The sequence below is a fragment of the Trichogramma pretiosum genome, unplaced genomic scaffold (assembly GCF_000599845.2).
Source record: "Trichogramma pretiosum strain Unisexual culture from Peru unplaced genomic scaffold, Tpre_2.0 scaffold30, whole genome shotgun sequence".
In the NCBI taxonomy this organism is placed as follows: domain Eukaryota; kingdom Metazoa; phylum Arthropoda; class Insecta; order Hymenoptera; family Trichogrammatidae; genus Trichogramma; species Trichogramma pretiosum.
This window is the reverse complement of record NW_019641675.1, coordinates 665,986-686,336: the sequence shown is the minus strand read 5'-3', so window position 1 is coordinate 686,336 and position 20,351 is coordinate 665,986. Positions and strand designations below refer to the sequence as shown.

The 20,351-nt window shown below is 40.8% G+C and overlaps 3 protein-coding genes across 5 annotated transcripts in view; 1 reads left to right on the top strand and 2 right to left on the bottom strand.

Annotated features, from left to right (window-relative positions):
- LOC106653200 (glucose-6-phosphate 1-epimerase) overlaps window positions 1-8,809 on the top strand; it is a 48,816-nt gene extending 40,007 nt beyond the window's left edge. The window contains exons 3-6 of one of the 3 annotated variants that reach the window (XM_014372541.2): window positions 4,568-4,626; window positions 5,077-5,441; window positions 6,306-6,614; window positions 8,697-8,809. In XM_014372541.2, the coding sequence (XP_014228027.1) occupies window positions 4,568-4,626; window positions 5,077-5,441; window positions 6,306-6,614; window positions 8,697-8,705 (742 nt within the window). In that variant the 3' untranslated portion in view covers window positions 8,706-8,809. Of the gene's footprint in view, window positions 1-4,567; window positions 4,627-5,076; window positions 5,442-6,305; window positions 6,615-8,630 lie in introns of all 3 variants that reach the window. The other 2 variants (XM_023460694.1, XM_023460693.1) reach the window with 2 other exon arrangements.
- A 3,657-nt stretch (window positions 8,810-12,466) lies between these two features.
- Window positions 12,467-14,360, bottom strand: LOC106653201 (putative SERF-like protein). The gene is made up of 3 exons (XM_014372543.2): window positions 14,043-14,360; window positions 13,091-13,202; window positions 12,467-13,019 (listed from the first exon to the last, which is right to left on the bottom strand). The coding sequence occupies exons 1-3, from the start codon at window positions 14,047-14,049 to the stop codon at window positions 12,941-12,943; spliced, it is 198 nt and encodes a 65-aa protein (XP_014228029.1). The 5' UTR covers window positions 14,050-14,360; the 3' UTR covers window positions 12,467-12,940.
- A 477-nt stretch (window positions 14,361-14,837) lies between these two features.
- On the bottom strand, window positions 14,838-17,860 carry LOC106653199 (protein disulfide-isomerase A3). Its single transcript, XM_014372539.2, has 6 exons — window positions 17,401-17,860; window positions 16,582-16,813; window positions 16,284-16,492; window positions 16,081-16,197; window positions 15,485-16,002; window positions 14,838-15,395 (listed from the first exon to the last, which is right to left on the bottom strand). The coding sequence occupies exons 1-6, from the start codon at window positions 17,544-17,546 to the stop codon at window positions 15,139-15,141; spliced, it is 1,479 nt and encodes a 492-aa protein (XP_014228025.1). The 5' UTR covers window positions 17,547-17,860; the 3' UTR covers window positions 14,838-15,138.
- Window positions 17,861-20,351: the final 2,491 nt, after the last annotated feature.

Below are 20,351 nucleotides of genomic sequence, written 5' to 3'. Positions count from 1 at the left end.
ACAGTCATACTTTTTAATTTTAGCCACGTACAAGCGATCATTAAGCGACTTTACGGGTCCTGCGCCTCGTCTCTCCCTCGACGAAGGATCCTGTAGTAGTCTCTCTCTCTGTCTTTTCTGCTTAAAAGGAAGCGGCCCGTATACGTAGAGGTATACAAGCTGGGCTGCTCTGTGGCTTTCTCTCCCTCCGCGCAAGCAGCAGCAGCAGCAAGCCGATCTCTTTTCGACTCATTATACAGGCCAGCGAGGCACGAAAAATTAATGACAAATTCACAGCTCTCTCTCTCTCTCTTTTACGCGCGCGCGAGACCGACCGACCGATAGAGTTATCTTTGCTGCTGCTTGCGAGCTCAGCAGCTCTCGTCGGGGCCCTTTATCATCAAAATCTAATTTTCCAACGGTAGCCCCATGCGTGCGTGTGCCTGTATATATATGCGTATACGCGGCAAAAAGGCCAAGAGTATCCGAAGGGTAATCAAGACTCGCCACCCCACCGACGACGACTACGAGCGTACATATAAGCGCATCGTGCGTATACGTGGGGGATGAAGAGAGAAAGTCAGAGTGGTCAGAGAGTGTACTTGGGCTATCGTTAGCGACGCCTATCGTATGTGTGTATATATGTGCAGCCTAGTATGTGCCGCTGTATATCTATACGCGTCGAAGATAAAGTCTTGATGCTCAGAAGGCGAGCTAGCAAGTCGCCTCTTCTTCTTCTTCTTCTTCTCTTCTTCGCGGACTACAACGACGCGACCATTAGTCAAGGCTCCTGTCACACAAGCACTGGCTAGTCTTTTGGAAGCCAAGAGAGAGACATACAGAAATGCTTTCTTATCGCGCGCCCGCCCGCCCGCCACGAGCCATGCTCTCGTCGTCGTCGTCGTATATGCTATACGTGTGTATAGATGCCCCCGAAAATTGTCGCTGGGTATTAGCAGGGTGTCGTCTCTTCAGGAAGTGGCTTCTGCTGCTGCTGCCCGAAACTGAGACTAGCAGCAGCAACAACCAGTGATTCACTGGCCTTTGCTGAAGTTGACGCGTACACACGCAGCAACCACCACCGCCACACAGCTTCATACAGAGCTACTTTAAGCGCGTCTTCTCTTGGCCTTTCAAGTTTTCCCGTGTTGTAGTGGTATAAGTATAGCAGCAGCCAAAACGGCCGACTTATTGTGCACCGCTGTACATACTTGACCCTTTCTCCGGAGTACTAAGACGAGTGTCTTGGATGCTCGTTTATTTTGAATTTACATCTTCCCTCTCGCCACCACGCGTTATTTCCCCCGTCGAATCGTGTATCGTTTAGCCCCCAACAACACCTGTATATAAAAGAGAAGGAAAAAAAAGAAGAAGCTAGGATAAAATTTGTTCGCAAAAATATCAAAATATTTACATGCCCTTCTTCTTCTTCTTCTTCTTCTTCTTCTTCTTCTTTCGAGTGAGAAAACGAGAGAGAGATACAGTGTAGCCTACAGCACTCCGTCGACGATTTATCAAAAGATTTTCAAGAAGCTCCTTGCTCTCTGCTGGCACTGCAAGCAGTAGCAGCAGCAGCTAGTCGCATAGAAAAGGCATTTATTCAATCGTATGATCGCATTATACTTATATAATGTGCCAGTAGGCAATACTTTAGCAGCTGAGAAAGAGAGAGAGAGAGAGAGAGAAGAGAGAGAAGAGAGAGTCTGTCTAAGCGAGAGCAAAGGACCCTCTCGATTTACGATATCTTGGCCGAAAGGGTACGTCGTCGTCGTACGTACATACGTAGTCCAGTATGTATATATAACACGCACGCTCACTCTCTTTCTCGACTGTGTACTACTATGCGCTGCCCATAATAAATCAATGCTCCCTATAAATCATCCTACTGTTATAGGAAAATCACGCGCACACACGTATACACCCTTGCCTCTCGCTCGCTTACTTACTTACACACACACACGTATGTGATAAATATATAATATTACCGTAAGAAACTGCTGCGCCAACTACTGTACACATAGAGGCAAAATGCGCCGACGCCGAAGGAAGGATAAATTTTCGGGTTAAATGCAATTATTAAGCGGTTACAACGGGTCATCTCGTAGCTACCACTACTAACTACTAGTACCACTAGTACGTAACACACGCCTGCTCTTCCAGGCACGAGGCAATTTAATCAAGCGAGCCCTTCTTGCTTCGGGAATATTAATTCTGCGACCGGCAACGAATCGTAAACGTATCGCACGTACGTATCATAGAGTCGAGTCTCGCAAAATTTATCATCGACCTGCTTCTGCGCGCTCCTCGCGACGTGTCACCTTCGGATAACACATACTCACACACTCACACACATTATAATATCGACAATAATTCTCAATGTAACTCGTTGTCGTTGGCTCTGCGTTGCTGCTGCATCGAGAATAGAAGCAAACGATAGCAAAAAATCATCGTTGCGCGCCGATGTGCATGCACTCATACATTGGCACAGGCACATGATGTACACTTACGCTCGCTCGTAGTATATTAGCGACAATCATGCATGCACACATTATAATAAGCCATTCCGCAAAATCATCATTGCATCGATCGTTGCATACATATACATAGCTGAGAGCGAGTCACAAAAAAATTCAGTACCAAGTTGAAAGAGAACAACAACGTAGTCGGTTGAGGACGATCGAGGAGTAGTGCAGTAAACGTGCACCGAGTGCAGCAAATATTATTATCGTGCATACGCTGCTACACGATAACTATAACGATTCGACGACTCGAACATTTTTCTTTGCAAGTTTCGCTCCGTGTGAGAAAGAAAGAGAAAAATCCGTAATAATATAATATACACAAAAGTCGGTGCGAAATTTTTACGTAATCCTTTCTTTCTGTCTCACTCTCGACGCGAGCGCAGCCGATATATAGCCATTGGTCGGACGCAGAATTTACCCGTGTGCGCCGCCGCGGCTGCTTCGGGCTGCTCGAGGCGTAGATCGTTAACGCAAAAATCGTTCCTGTGGCGCGCGCGCGCTCGGCTCCTCTCGGCTCCAGAATCTCGCGCGTCCAACGGATCTTTTCTCTCTCTTCCCGAACGAGAGCGTAAGAATTGCTGTTGGCTCTCGTTTCTGTATATATATACATATCGTCGACGCTCTGGCCTCAGCAGCTCTTCTTCGTTCTTCGCTCTCGTTTCTCTCGCGCTGCTTTATTTGTTTTCTCAGACTCTTATATATTTTACTCGGCATTGCGGCGCTGAAAAGCCAGAGCAGAGCAGCAAAGGCAGTGAGCTAAAGCATGCGTCGTGCATTACACGTATATATAAGCAAAGCCAAGTGTTCTCTCCTCCACCCGAGGTATGGGCATTTTTACACTTACAGCCTTAACGCAAGTAGTGGCCGAGAGAGACCCTGCGAGCGCTGCGAAAATGAAAACATAAAGCTCATCCCTGTAAAAATGCATTATAATGATTATACTCGCTGCTGCTGCTGCTGCTCAAAGAAAAGACTCGATAATACAGAGCTGCAATTCCGAGGCGAGTATAAGCGCGCATATTGCCGAAGGTATATATGTAGCAGTATACACCACCGATCATCATCGTCGTCCTCGTCCTCGTCCTCGCGTAAGGAACGGAGAGATACACTCTCGGTCTGTTACATATATACAGAGCGTTGGGAAGGCAGCAGCAGCAGCAACTCGACGAATCTATATATTCCCCCCTTTTTTCCGCACCGAGCCGATCGTCTTCGTCTTTTTGTTTGATAAATTACTTTTTTCGAAGGCTGAAACGACAATCAATCAAGCCGCGCACCGAAACTTTCGTTTGCGCTCTCGTCTTAACGCTATAATCTTCTTCTTCTTCTACTACTACTACCGCTAATACTGCAACTATTCTCCGTGAGCTACTATACTATACTGTGTATGCTTTGCACAGACACATGTAGCGCGATAGCGAAAACGAAGTAAATGTTTGCGGCGATAGCTTGGCGAAGACGATAAAAGTTAACGAAAACGTCGTAGATTTTCTTTCTCGAACGTCTGTTAACTGCACGCGCCTGTGTTACGTATTATATAGCGACGACAACGCAGCAGTAATACATCTATAATCATTGGGAACTGCGCGCACAAAATTTAAATAAACTTTCTACTAGCTTTACATTGACGCTTGTTTGTGTGCATTGGACACGAGCTGCCACGTCTAGCAGGCAGTCATCGCGGTCGTCAGCGCGTCGCGTCATTCAATGCTAATTTATTGGCGTATACCTGCACGCACACCAGGCTGTTAGGCTGCGGATCATTAAAAATTGCGCGTAAGCAATTTAACGCGCGCCGTATATATACTACTTTGCCGCGCGACGAGCGCAGAAGAATAAACTGTTATATACCTACACTGTTGCGAGTCTCGGAGTCGAGAAAAATTTTTCGTATGTACGCATCCGACCGACTCTCGTCGATGCGTATCGAGAGAAACAAGCCCAATTTGTTGATATATATTTGTTATATATATAGCTGCTATACGTAGCTAATGATACAAAACTGCACACAAGTGAAATTAAGTAATTGAAGACAATTGTCTTTCCTTTTTGCTTCTCTGTTTCAGTAAACAGGCCGTTTTCGATGGAAAGAAAGCAATTAGAGGGGGAATCCCATTTGTCTTTCGTAAGTATACATCTCTTTCTCTCTCCTCTATATACAGATATAAAGCTACACATTTTACCCTCTTATAATTTTTTTGTTACCTTCGATTATCGACAACACTTTGATCGAAAAGTTTTTGTACTTTTAAATCAGCCTCGCTCGATTTGACTGGGCATAAAGTTCATTCAAAACTATTATACATTTTTCTTTTCAATTACTTATTCACAGTTAATTCTTCGATCATGATAAAATTTTTTTTTTGACACACACAGACAGATATACATAATTTACTATATAAGAATATAACAAAAATAATATTACTAACAATTAATCGATAAAAGAGTGTGTTTTATTAACGTTGTGCTTTTCGTACTGTTTTTGTTGTCTCTCTCTCGCCTGATATCAAACGCTTATCCTCGCCTCGCAATTATCCCCGTCACTTGCCTCACTTGCCGCCATCACATCTCACAGCTAACCTCTATCCTCTGTCCTATCCAGCGCAGTTCGGCGCCTGGACCTTCGGGCCCGGGCACGGCTTCGCGCGGCTCTGTCGCTGGTCCGTGGAGAAGCCGCCCGAGCGCATGGCCAGCGGCGACGTCGAGGCCATATTCTCCCTCATGGACAACGAGTTCACGCGCTCCATGTGGAACTATCCGTTCAGGCTCACCTATCGGCTGATCCTGCGCGAGAAGGAGCTGCACTTCAACATCGGCGTCTACAATCCGAGCAAGGAGCACACCTTCAGCTTCAATCTGCTGCTGCACACGTACTTCAAGGTGCCGGACGTGAGGCGCTGCCAGATCACCGGACTGCACGGCTGCACTTTCATCGATAAGGTATAATTTTTTCTTTCTTTTTGCGTGCATACGTGCACGTGGTTTTTCCGAGCCTCTGACGCATTAAAAATATGTTAATTTCTTGACACATTTCGTAATGTGCCGCACGCGAGTTCCCTTTTCTTGTTTGCATAATTTCAATCTTGTGTGACAATTTCATTTTCCGCAGCTGACCCGAGCATCGTGAGTCTTAACTGAGTGAGTGACATTTTACGCGTTCAAACCACACTGTTGGTAAAAATCTTAAATTTTATTCAGTTTTTATGTAAAATCAGACTTTAAAATTAAAGTATACGATTTAACATGAAATTGTCGTTTTGTCGTTGAAAATTAATGTATCAAAACATTGATTTATTTTTTTATGCCAACTTTCTTTAAAAAGTAGGAAATGCAACAACGTACAGTTTTTTTTAAGTAAAAGGAATTTGATTCTTTACTCAGATCTTAACATTTGTATTGAAAATTAATGTTTTAATATTGATCTAAATTTTACGTCAATTGCTAATAAAAATGTTAAATTCAATCCAAATTAAAGACAACCTTTACCGCTATATGGCGAGTACCTTTATTTGTAAATCTGCAAGTGACAAAGTAAACATAATCGCATAAAGCACAGTTCCGAAAAATAACTAATTAAGTTTTTGGGCGGAAAACGCCTTTTGGGCCCTTGTTAAATAACTATTTAACAAGTTTTTTCATCTACACGAAGGAAAAATTTCCTCCGCGTGTACATTAATGCGTTAACGTAAATATTTTTAACTCGGATCCACATGAAACTCGAACCAATCTTGACCTTATCCAACAAAAACAAAGAAAGTCATTCGATCAACAAATTGTCTCTGTTGCATCGCACGATTTACACAGACGAGGGACAATCAAATCTTCCAAGAGGGCCGCGACGTGGTGACGGTGAACGAGTGGACGGACCGCATCTACCAGAACACCCAGCCCGAGCACATAATCACGAACGTCGTCTCGGGTCGGAAGATGCGCGTCCAGAAGTACAACTTCCCGGACACCGTAGTCTGGAATCCGTGGCTGGACAAGGCCCGCGACATACCGGACTTTGGCGACGACGAGTTCCCCAACATGATCTGCGTCGAGAGCGGCCACGTCAGCAGCCCCGTGATCCTGCTGCCCGGCACCGCCTTCGAGGCCAGTCAAATATTACAGGTACGTTTGTGCATGTAACAATAACACGAGCTAATGTATGCGTGTGTGTGTCTGACTTTTGGTAATTTTTGGCTTGTAGACTAAGCAAAGCTTTGTTTTGGATTTCGCGCTTGTGGTGCGGGGGCTACTCTACTACGCGATTTATTGCCTTTCTCACTTATACTCGTTTCGGGCCACGCTGTCCTGCCTCTATACTACTTCGCTCTGCCTATTACTTAATGCTAGCCTCGATAAGAGGTCCACGCGCGTCTCATGATGAATCGAACGCCCGCTCGAGTTTGAATAAATGAGAAGCTAGGCGCGCATTAATAACCGAACTTGCTGCTCTCTCTCTCTCTCTCTCTTAAGTTTATCTGGCCGCGCGCGAGGAATAACGAAATTAGTAGTAGCTGTACGCAGGGCGGCTAAATGCGGCCAAGTCTGTGTATAAATGCATGCGCGCGTATATGCCTTATGTATAGGTACCTACTACTGGTCAACCGGACACAATCCCCTCTTAAAATATTAATCACAAGGCAAACATTAATCCTAGCAAGAAACCCAAGCGCCCATCTAAAACATACAAGCGGCAGCGCCTTCGCCTTGTGCTCTCTCGCACTTGACTCTCTCTCTCTCTCGTCGTCGTCCACCTACACGGCCTGCACACATACAAACGGCCATTACTCTGCTCACTTTACCCTTTAGACTCCTCCTACTCCTCCTACCTCGGGAGTCCTCTCTCTCTCTCTCTCTCTCTCTCTCTTTCTCATCCCCCGCTCACACTCGCTCTCTTATATATGCTGCGCTCTATACGGGCCGCTTTAACGTAGTACTACTACACTCGGCTCTTATACTCGCGCGTGCACAGCAGCAGCGGCGGCAGCAGCGGAGAGCTCGTCTTATGATTAGATCTTTGCAGATACAGCTTTTATCGCTAATAAATTTAACATTTCTAACGCGTTGCGCTGGAAGCCTCTCATTCTCTCTCTCCGTATTTGCGTAGCAGTATAGCAAATTTCACTGAATAATCAAAATTTGTAACTTAATCACGCGTGAGGACGGATTCACCCGGAGTACTTTCGGCCGGCCTCTCTTATACCAGCGCACACGATCATTAGCACGCGAAAATTATCGATGGATTTTTCGATATTTTTATTTATCTTCTTTCCACTGCTGTTGCTGCTGCTGCTGCTGCTGCTGCTGCTGTTTCCAGTGCCGACAACGAAATATTTTGCAAGTACACACATTACGCGTTTACCGTGGCGTACAAAGCGAACAATGAGAAAAAAGGCAAGTGTATAAGAGAGTTGTTGAAAGGCTTGGAGCGCGCAAAACTGCCTCTTTCTCTCTCGCTCTCTCTCCGTGAGCTAATAAAAATTATCCTCTCTCGCGCGCAAATTATAGTTACCAATATATACGTTCACGAAAGACTGGACTGGACTCGACTTGACTTCTTCTTCGTCTTCGTTATTCACTCCTTCTTCGGTTAAAAATTTACCGATGTTGTTGCTGCTGCTGCTGCAACAATAATAATATGTATACCAATATCCGCGCGCGCGCGCCAGAAAATAATCTATAACAAAGAGAGAACCGGGGCGAGTGCGAGCCAGAGATTTTAACAGCGATAATAATTTCCCGTTGAGCAAGAATTTTCATAAAAATGTCGAGCGAGCTTTGTAATGTAAGAAAAGAACGCGCGAAGGAGATTTCGATGGAAAAATCGCCGACACCGGTATCCTATATACTTACATTATGACTCGTAGAAACTATTGTGATATTGTATTATCTGCATTTTTTCGCTTTCATGATTTCTCGCACTTTAACGTGTCATAATATAATAAACTGCTTGCCGCACAAGTTTCCGCTTGGATTAGCTACTATAAAGTGTGTTTGTGTGATCATTATTATCATTACATTACATTATTAATCTCTCTGTAAGAGAAACTGAAAAAAAATAATAATAATTTTTCATTATTATAATCATGATCCATAAGCCCGAAAGTCATCGAATGTTTTTTTTATTTTTATTTTCAACAGCCATTCTCGTCATGGGTGAAAAACGAAAAACAGTTCAATAAAAAAAACCTGAATCCTCGTTTGTAGGTGATGTGAGTGGAGGGTGGCGGAGGCTCGTCCCAGAGCGGTAGCAACAAGAGCAGAGCTGCCAAGAATGACACTAAAGCCAGCAGCAACAACAGCAGCGCCAATGCTAGCAGCAGCAGCAGCAACAACAACAACAACAACAAGTCGTTCCACGACGCGAGCGACAGCAGCAACAGCAGCAACAACAGCGGCAGCGGCCGTGTTAATCGCCGCTCGCCGCTCGTCGAGCTGCACCAGCAGCAACAGCAGCTGCAGGCACAGTTGCAGCAGCAGCAGGTCCAGCAACAGCAGCAGTATCTGCTGCAGCAGGCTCAGCAGCAAGCAGCCGCGGCTGCGGCGGCCGCGGTGGCAGCGGCTCAGCAGCAGCAACAGCAGCAGCAACAACAGCAGCAGCAACAAGTGGTCGTTCAGCAGCATCAGCAACAGCAGCAACATCATCATCACCAGCAACAACAGTTGCATCAGCAACAAATCCAGCAACAACAGCAGCAACAGCAGCAGCAGCATCAGCAGCAGCAGCAACAACAACTGCTCCACCAGGAGATATCGATCTCTCCTGGCGCGGCGACGGCCGTCTGGCCGACCAACAACGCCTGGCTGCAGTACGCCGCTGCCACGGCCCAGCCCCAGATACATCATCATCATCACATGCACGCCCATCCGTGCGTGTCGCAGAGCTGTGCCATTTGCTCGCTCAATCTCTAAGATGATCATCCGGCTGTGTGTGTGATTTGTTACATATAAATTCATTGTGATTTTGTGCTTATTTAGCTGAAAAAAAAAACAACAGAAGACAAGAAGAAGAATCTGCTCTCGTGCTACCCAACTCTTAGCGACTTACCGATGTAGTACTCCGCCGAATAGTTTTAATGGACATTTTTTCTCGATTTTCTTACAAGTCTACGTGTGCGCGTCGTGTATTTTTTAGCTCTTATTCGCTTAATATCTTAAGTGATAACTACACACACTTTTCTTTAATGTATATGAGATAATCTGTAAGATGTATAACGAAACACGATGTATTATTTCTCGGGCTTAAATTAGCGGACAAAGAAAAATGCGTTATCCAAGCGAGATAAGTTCCTTCCTTCTTGGTGGATACCATTCACTTTCTAGCGAGTGAATGGCATCTATCCAAAATTTGCTCCGTAAACGAGATGCTATTTATCTCGCTTGGAAAATAAATTTATATATCTAGATATTAATGCATGAGCAAGCGATTTGTGCGTTGATTGAAGGACGGATGCATGGACGTATGTGTGTACACAACTACTCGAAGTAATATGTATAATACATAGTAAATGTGATTTTTTATGAAAGAGGGAGAAAAAAAAATTAATTCGCGAAGCCCATCAGTTGAAAGCGTCCAAAATATCCGACAGCATGTAAAATTCAGCCTGATGATTTTGCCTATATACCTATAACGATATACGTAATCGAAATTAAAATTCGAAGAGTCAACGCGTAAATTTTCGACCACTATCCATTGATTTTAAGTGAATGATTTAAGTCAAGGTGTTAATTTTCAAGTAACAATAATTCTAATTGTATGATATTAGCTACGTAGGAATGATTTGTATACGCGCGTCTGTATACGTAAGATAAAAGCAATATACGCTCATAATAGTTTGTAGGTCTTCCTATATATGAATTGTAAGATGAGTTTGACGTTTATTCACTGGCACGCTTGTCTTATAATTGTGTATAGCATGTTTATAATTGCCCTTTTAATGATAATAGGTGAACAAAAAAAATTTTGAATTATATATCTCGTTTGTTTTTTTTTTCTTTAGCTGGTAAGGGTGTGTGTATTTAGACGAATTGTTCGCGCATCAAATGCGCAACTTGTAAATTGTGTTTTTATCGGCAGTTAATAATTTATATTATATAAGTTTCGGTTTATAAGGTGTGTGCAAGAGTGAAAAAATACCGACCAACTCGCGTACACGATTCGAGAAAATATAAGAATGCGCAAAACTCGCTTGGCTCCCGCTGAAATTATTGCCCTCCGTAATTTCACGAGCGAGTAATTATCATTCCAATAATAAAAGTATATAATTTATTTACTATTTGTAGTGGAAGATTAATGTCAATTGTATAGTCGATTTAATCGAATTAGATAGATATTTCAAAAGTACGCTCGCATTGTACACATACGTAATTTGTATTTTAAATGCTATTACATACATTATATAAATTATATATGATATAATAATAATTAATTTGTGAACTTTTAACGCTACGATATATTATTATACGATTAACAATGTCTATACATATTATATGAAGTAATAAGGGTTCCTTAGCTAGAATGAGACACGGTGCTTTTATACTATCACGTTGAAACAGTTCTAATTGAAAATGGTGCTACACTTTTACGAGTTTTGCAACAATATAAATTCAACTATATAATTCGTAAAATATAAAATATATCAAGAAGGCGCACATCTTTTCAAACAGATTTGTAAAATTACTTTTTTGAAATTGGATACTGATTGCCCTGCCAAATTTTGATACGAAATTCAAGAAAAAAACTAAATAATCGATAGCTCAAGTCATTAAGTGATGGATCATCATCGAAGTACATATAAGCAATAGCTACGTTCTGATAATGAGTATGAACAGAAAAAATCATGTAGTTGTAATTGGTGCGAGTGCATAAAACAAAAAAATATGGTGTGAATGTGGTATAATCAAGAAAAAAAAATACTTTGGAATGAATGTGTTATGAGCGCATGAGTTAACTTAATTATCTTCGTAATTTGACAGGAAAAAAAACTTATGAAATAAGTTCAATGACATGGAACGAAAATGTTGTATTATTATGATAATTTAGGGATAGTCACTTGTATACAGGATAATACAAGTACTTTTTCTATCGATTAAAAATCGACGTGTTTTTAAACTTAGGACGTGTAATGCATACATGGGTACTGATTTCGCAATGGTGCTTAAAAAGTGAAACGTATTTGGTATGAAATTTACATGATAAAATTAGTGCCATTAAAATTTTTTATAAAAATTAAAATTTTTTTTTGGTATACAACATTATATCTTGCTTTTTCTTTGGTTTGATTTATTTATAATTAGATTTTTCTTTGATGAATTTTTAATTTTTAAGTATGTGTACAATGTTTTTATATAATCAATTTGTATCTATTATTTGTGTTGATTAGGCTGTCATAAGCGATATTATAGAATTAACTTTGAAGACCAACATTTTAATGTCCAAGACATTAGTGGAAGAAATCATGTTAGACTAAGTAAATTCCTATACTTATGTTCAATGGAAAATACACTTTTTCATATTAATTTTAAATTTTAATTTCACAAACAAAAAAACTTATAAAATGTAAAAATTCAGGTTAAAGCATAAGAGTCAAATAAGATCACAATTTGATTGATAAGGTCCAATTTCTACATCTGATTTCATAACTTTTTTGAATATTTTTACTCAAACGTTTTTATGATTTTTATAACTGTAAGTTACAGTCTTCCATAGTGCTTCAAACCTTTGTATATTTTATATGAACATTTTTACTATTCGAAGTAAGTAATTTAATACCATGTTTAATCTACATACTGTAATTTAAACATCATCTCAATGCCCGCAAGGTCTTTCATATAAAAAAGTGTACTTTTTGGGAAAGTGCAATAAAAGTTTAAAAAATTTTTGTCATCACTTATTCATTTTTCTTTACCTATATCATTTTATGTGTTCCTACACAGAAATTTCGAAAAATAATTGAATTATAAATGAAACAAAATGATTCATTTGAAGAATAAATCGTCCTTCCAATAACAATTCATAAATTTATTGTGTTTTAAAATGACTAAATTACATTTGACATTTATGTATAGAATGAATGAAAATAATAAAGTTCATAAAAATTAAGAGTTCACATTCACATTGGAATAATCACACGTAATTAGAATACATTCAACCTTTTACTAATTTAATTACTAATTCCTACAAATCATACACGAATTTCAAAATAATTCATTAATGGTGCGTTTATTCACAAGTCCTAGTTAATACTTGGTAGAACAATTACAACACTTGTCATGTTCTGTATGCTCTATATAAAATTCATGTGCTATGCTGAGAAATCACATATTTACTCTCAGAAGTCTTTATTTTATTAATGCATATCTTTAAAAGGATCACTCATAAAAGAGTGTTTCTCATTATCATTTTTGTTGGATTCATTCAATTGGTTATTGGTAGAAACGAACTATAATTATTATTTTTCAGATTGTTTTTTACCCTCCATAGCATCTTGCTGCTTTTTTAGTTGTTTTTCCCTCATTCGCTGTGCATCTCTACAAATAAAATAAAGGTCTGTTGAGTAAAAATGATATAAAAATAAAAAATTGTATGTTTTTAATATTACCTTTCCTTCCTCTGTTCGAGAGTAAGGCCTTTGTTGCTTTCCTGCTCCGCAGCAGCTTTTTTACCAGATTTTTTCATGTTCTTGGCACGAGCCAACTCTCTTTGATTTCCACCTAGAAATTCATTCAATTGTTATAATGAATTGTATTCAAGTGCAATTACATAAAATTATAGTTTCACCATCCCATCTTATTGTTACAAAATTTAAAACCACAAAGCAGTATTCAGTATTACACAATTGGGGTCATAGTATTATTTGGTCGTTGTAAACAACACATTTTTTTTAAAAGTATTTCATGCAGTAATGTAACAGTTGAAAAAAAACATTGTCTAAAATTGTTAGATCTTTAAGTCATTACATTAATTAAATCTAAAATCAACACGTTTTTTTTCGAATCCAAGCAACCCTACAGACACGTCGGTGCCGACAGTAACATACACCAAAGCATCGTCATAAATAGAAGCAGAAGATAAAGATTTTTCTGGAAGCTTTACTCGTGTAAGCTATCTATATGCTCGCTAAAAACGGTTAAATTCAAGTTTTGTAAGTTATTTTCGCCACCGAATTAACGTTATTTTAGACAATTTCGCTCTAATCAAATATTCAATTCGTACGGCGGAGAAAGATTCTATATGGTGAATGTAACTAGGATTACTCAGGTGCGCACTGAACAATGGTAGCTGCTGCTGTAAAAAAGTCGCGTGCTTTTGTTTTTCTCGTTATTATTCAACCGAGCAGAACTTTTCGAGCACGAAAATAGTCATTGCAAGTTCCATTCGATACGGAGATGCAATAAAAAAAGATGAAAATACTTGAAATAACCTCCAAGCAGCTTTATCGATTCAATTATCCACCAACGGCAATAAAATAAACGTTAAGATTGGCATTATTACATTGTGAAGTCGTTAAGATACTCGATAACAGGTGAAAAATTAAAAATTCGAGTACTCACGAGTCATGATTTCCAATGATCCTGATTTGCCGTTGAGAAGACGCGTTAGCGCAACTGCGACTCAATTGTATTTAATCCGCTGGATTTTGGAGCGAAGGATGTTTTTGTTTATATATTCGAATTCAACTTCTTGATAGAGGACAATAGAAGCTGAATCGCTGGTCGAGGCGTTGATGATTTGGAGAATAAAAATTAAATTAGTTACTTGAGATTTGAGTAACGACGCAGGAGCAGCCACGCGGGGCCTACCGCAAAACGGAGCCTCCGCAGGCCAAAGCTGACAGCCAAGAACTAGTGCTGTAGGCTCTCGCGCCAATCGTTCTACCCGCAGTCATTTTGCACTATATATACATGATGCTACGTGTATTGTGGCATCTCTGCCGCTGCACGAGTCTGCTTAGGGACCCTAATATTTTTCTCCACGGCTAAGATCATGCGGACTATTTTTGGAGAAAGATGAACAGATGTGAATGAGAGAGTTTCGAAATTTCGAGAAATTTTTTTCTTTTTGTAAAAAACAATTTTATTGATTTTTGTGTAAAAACAAAAATGAATGCATTAAATATCACCTCTTTTTCATCATCATACATTACAACGCAGATTTTCTAACAGGATCGAGCATGTTGCAATATCAGTCTTCCATATGCACAAAAATTGTAAACATAAATCTATTTACTTCATTCAGGCTTGCTCAAAAGACCGATAAAAAACGCTTAGTAAGTCATTCATCCGCAAGTAACATAATACATGGAGTATTTAAGCTTCATTTTCTGTACAAAATTATTGCAAGTTTAATTTCAGATGGTTTTTGTGCCTTTTTGGGACACATTTATTTTCTTGTTCAAAGTAAAAATTTAGAGCAATTTTTTCTTTTAATACTATAAAGTTGTTACTCTAAAATAAGAGCGTCTGTTTTAGAATTTCTCACTTGTTACAGATTGATGATAAAACGTTATCAATATCTGACAAATCAGTTACATTATAAAAATGAAAAAATTCTCAAAAATTACAAATCGATCACGCATAACTTTTCTTAGTTTTGAGTCTTAATATTACATGCATATCAAAGAATGGAACGTTGTTTCTTGGTGATTTTTTACAGCTCATCTTGAGCGGGCTTGACGGGCTTGCCGCTGCGGTCATAGCCCTTCAGGGGCTTGGTTGCGCGCTTGGCGATGAATTTGATGAATTCTTCGAGGTCGCGGCCGGATTCGTATTTGACTGGGCTATCCTTGGCATCCTTGGGGACCCAGTAGAGAGTAGGGAAGCCTTGGACATTGAAGGGTTGTGGAACATCATTGGCTGTAGCATCCATCTTGACAATGGCTACATCTTCGTCGGCCAATTTCTCAGCTGTTTAGAACAAAAAAAGTTGATTTATTATCGAGTTTTAGTAAAACAACTGATATTAAAATAATATATATTTCTGCAGATTTACTAACCCAATTCTTCGAAGGTTGGAGCAAGTTTCTTGCAGTGTCCGCACCATGGGGCATAGAACGAGATCAGTACATCTTTGTCACTGTTTGTAACAAGTTCGTCGAAGTTCTTGGCAACGGCGACCTTGACTGGTCCGGAATTGTCTTCAGGAATTGGTTCTGATTTTTGGAAAGGTTCCAATGAGCCAGATTGTAAGTCATTCATGAAAAGCTCGAAGCTTTCCAGAGAAAACTCGTCGGAGAGAACGAATTTCTGGTTGCGTTCGTCACGGGCCAATACAACTGGTTTGTCTCCTTTGACGTAATCAATTCCAAAGTCGTTAAGTTCGTGTTGGAACTCGTCTTTGGAAGAAATAGCGAAGTTATATTCTGGGTATTCCTTGGCCACCTTCATGACACGGTTACGCCAGTAGTTTGTACCCTTGGGGTTCTTGGTATAGTCAACATTGTAGTAGGCAACAACCAATGGGTTTTTGAATTCTCCACGGTTTTCAGAAGTACGAACTCCAACAAGACCATAGCTACAAAAAAAAAAACATTTAATCATTAATTTGTGTTGTAAATGAAAATTTTGAAGGTAAATAAACATTTATTCGTACTAGTTTTCTTTAATGAAAGACTGGATGTCACCAACACTTTCAGCACCTTCATAAACAAGCTTGGATGGCTCAAATTTGTTGTTCAGAACTTTTGGTCTGTACAACACAATGTTATTCCTGAAAATTATAAACAAATTTAGAATATAATTCAATAGTAACTGAATGATTGGATAAATTCATTAAATCATTATTTCAATACTCACTTGAGTTCTTCTTTTTTGAGAACTTCAGGTGCAATGACATGAGCAAACCTAACTTTTTCTCTCAATTTTTTGGTAACAGCATGGTAGGCAGCAGACAATTTACCATCATCTTTTTCAAAGAAACCAACTACACTTACTTCATCGGAATTGAGGAAATTAGATAAGTCTTCAGCAGTCTTAAGTTCTTTTGATGCAGGTCCAACTTGAGCCTAAATAAATTTATTTTAATTAAACTTTTAGATAGTACATTTCATATAAAACAGAATTATATGTAAAACAATAAATGTGCAATAAGTACCCTCATGTATTTGGCAATACCAGATGCCTCTCTTGGTCCATTGTACTCGCTAACCATTTCGTCTCTGTTAAAGATTTTCAATGTTGGGTAGCCACTGACTTGGTACTTGCTGCAAGTGTCTTTTCCACCTTCTGTACAGTCAACTTTAGCCAAAGTGATTGGTGGGTCATTGTTTCTCAACATTTCAGCAGCTTTAGTATATTCAGGTTTCAATTTTTTGCAATGTCCACACCTGAGAAAAAATAATAATAATATAAATAACTGTTATTTATAAAGTCTGTTTTTTGAAGCAAAATATTATAGTAATAAAAATCTTTGCAGATTCAACAAAGATGAAAAATAATGCTCAAAAATGTTAAAGTTTTTGTCAATATTGTGAATCTATGTATTTAAATTATCTTTAACTACAAGAAAAGGTACTCGATCTGCTCTTATCAGCTAGATGGATCAGATATGGCATGAAAATAAAAATGACATTTGAATTCGAAATCAAAAGTAATTGGAGCTAGTTGAATACGGAAACAAATAATTTAGAGCTAATGGTCAATTTGACTTTGACCTGCTGGCATATGTAAAGCCGATCAATCGACAGTTTTTGTGTTGAAATTCTATCGGACATGAGCATGTCTAACTGAAATCGATGGCGTATGTTTATCGCGCGATCCCGGTCGCACAAAGAAAAAGACGAATAAATCAGAGACACGTAGCATCAATGAGTAAGAGAAGATTCATCCGTCAGCACAGTGAAATATCGAAAAAACCCCAAAATACGAAACGTGAATTCTCTCGAATATCGAGATAAAATCAAGCGACACGTACCAGGGTGCGTAGAACATGACGAGGGTGTTCTCATGGCGCTTGAGCTCCTCGGTGAACTCGCCATCGTTCCACTCGTAGACGTCTTCGCCGGCGGCGTAGCAGCAGCTCGTGGCTACCAGCAGCAACAGAGCCAGGCACTTGTACATTTTGTCGTTGGGTCTGTGTTGGTCTCGATCGGTCGAGCCTCGCGCAATCAACTGAAGTCGTGGAAGCCGACGTGTTCGGTCTCGGGGCCAAAAGCAGTCGCGAGCAGTCGTTGTCTTTTCTCCTCCTCCACGAATACAATCCCAGAGTCGTTGCTGCTGCTGCCGTATATGATGATGAGGCGACGCTGCTGCTGCTGTTACGGCTTTCGCACAGCGCGAATTATACCGGCTCGAGCTGCTGGAAGGATGATGCGGCGAGGACGTGGAATCGCGAGCGCTGCTGACGACGATCAGTGACGACGGCGACGCGTTGTCGCTATTTCATTGGTTGAAAGTTTTCAAGCGTTCAGAACGGAGCGCGAATCGACATAGCCCGGGACTTCTTGAAACGCGATAGCGGTCGCGTCGCGCAGACACTTGTACTATGGTCGTTTCATATATTTATAATTCGCGTGCGTTGTGGATTTGAATCTCTTACGTATTGTAATCGGACGACGAGCGGCCGTTGACTGCTGGTCGGCCGCAGTAAGCAGATTTCGCGTAAAAACCGACGATGTTCACCACACGTAAAAGGTGGCGATGATGCCTGCCCTGCAGTTTTCGCGTTGCCATCGTCGAGTTGTGCCTGAGACTCCAGTATATTTTCGCGGACATGTTTTTTCGATGAAACGATAATTTTGACAGGAAAATGAGAGAAAATTGGAGAGCGATTGAAAACTTGTTTATGTTTACATGTTTTGGGAGTCGAGGCGTCACTGACTACGGGTAAGGAAGAAATTTCGGTCGTCTGCTAGACGGTCGGCTGTTTACTGTTAGTATATAGTTACTGTTGCGAAAAATCAAGAAGAGATGTCGCTGTCGTCTTCAGGCTGTTGTCGGCAGGCGAGGTTCTGCGAAACTTGAATTGCAACCGAAATCGGAGCAATATTTTTTTCAATCATTTTATTGATGTTCGTTTATCGTTGAATGGATAATTGTTCTTTCAAGGTAAACAGTGCTACGAAATGGGGTGTGCGCCGTTTAGTACAATCGGAGGTGCCATTGTATGTGTTGTGATTGTGCAGTGCATCGAACCCCAACGGTCATCGAAACGCAGCGATCATCGTCGTTCGTTGAAGAGTGCGCAGTTTCCAAACAAAGGCAAACGGAGCCGCGAAATCATTGGTAAGCAATAAAGACCCGCCGCATTGTATCCGTGAACGTCGAATCCGCGGTGAATTCCCGAGTAGTTACAATGGAAAAGCCATGAGTCGGAGGAATTCCATCGACGCGAGGCACCCGCGTATACATCTGAACAAAATCGAACCCCTTAATACACATCCGGGCGGTGTCGAGTTCACGTGCGCTCGCGAGCAGTCCTACAACGGAGAAGGTGTATTATACACGAAAGGCGCGCGAGTCGAGCATCCCCCTCGTCGCGTTCCCTTCTCTGTATGTGTGTATATGTGCAGCACTTCTTTAGCAATATCCTCTAACTCGCGCGCGTGAAAACTCAAGAGATCGTTAATCTTGCGGCACTGCGCACACACATACACACACGCAGAAAGAGAGTAAGCATATACAGATACACCTAACTGCAGAAGCAGTGGTGGTATCAGCGCCGAGCAGCGGCAGCAGCTATTGCCTCTCTCGCTGTGTAGGAGCTTCGAGAGCTCTCTTATATACTTGCAAGTAATGCTGCTGTTGCTGCCGTTTTAAAGCCATGTAAATGCATCTCTCTTTCTCTCTCTCGCTTTGGTACGGCGAGCGAGAAAGACTGATGTGTTCTCCCTCTTGCTTTCTCTCAACAGCGAGTCTCTTTAGCTGCTATATGCACAAACTGTTTACAAGTTGTTGGCACAACTTCACCCAAAGAGCGAGAGAGAGAGAGAGAGAGAGAGAGAGAAGCTTCAATTCAATTTAAGCCCGAGAAGATGTTTCATTTGTCAAGTACGCACACACACACACACACACACACACAACGCAAAGTTGCGAAGAAAATCATTCTTTCCTTAATACTTTGCCCAATCGTTTTCAAGCTGCACACGCACATCGTTTTCACCCAATCGACGAGTATATGATACTTTTCCGTATTAATATTACAAGCTTTTCTGCTCGCAACAATAACACACTCACGCACACACACACACACATAAGCATGGCGTGTTGACGTGCTCACGGCGTACAGCAGCAGCAAGTGTGCAGACGTGTTGAATTTTCATTGTCATTGTCGAGGTTGTCGTGCTTCTTGTCCGACGTTTCTGAGCCGTTCTCTCGCACGTCGCCAATAATCCTCCGTTAAAATACATACCCATATAGTGAAAATTCCAGTAAATGAAGCGAAAACTAAACGATCGTGCGCGAAAATATCACTTACGCAATGTATAATAGTGTTTCGCGAGCACAATGGATACACGCATAAGGTGTACAATGTATAATATAAATAAAGTAAATAGTGCTGTATGCGCGTCTCTGTGTGTAGAGAGATACACGCGTTCAAGTGTCATTGACTTATTCGCGGTCGAACTATCGTGCGCGGCACCTACACACACACACACACACACAATACTCAGACACATACACAAGACTCTCGTGCACGACAAAAGCGACACATCTAATAGTAATAATACAGGTTGATGCTCGTCCGCCAATCTGACATTTCGTTAATCCTATAGATAGCGGCAAATATTCGCGCGCCTTCACTGTTTATATTTACAATTTTTTATACCACGAAAGTGATCTCTGCGCGCGAAACTTTGGCGCCCGATCTATAAGCTTGTTTATAAACACGCCTATGCTTCGATATTATGTAGGGCATGATTATAC

Excerpts from the sequence above, each read along its gene's own strand:
- LOC106653199 (XM_014372539.2), bottom strand. The coding sequence starts at position 17,546 with ATGTACAAGTGCCTGGCTCTGTTGCTGCTGGTAGCCACGAGCTGCTGC. Across the intron at positions 16,493-16,581 it reads GTATTGCCAAATACATGAGG|GCTCAAGTTGGACCTGCATC; the intron begins GTACTTATTGCA and ends AAATTTATTTAG. Across the intron at positions 16,003-16,080 it reads TCTTTCATTAAAGAAAACTA|CTATGGTCTTGTTGGAGTTC; the intron begins GTACGAATAAAT and ends TTTTTTTTGTAG.
- LOC106653201 (XM_014372543.2), bottom strand. Across the intron at positions 13,020-13,090 it reads CTCGAACAGAGGAAGGAAAG|AGATGCACAGCGAATGAGGG; the intron begins GTAATATTAAAA and ends TTTTATTTGTAG.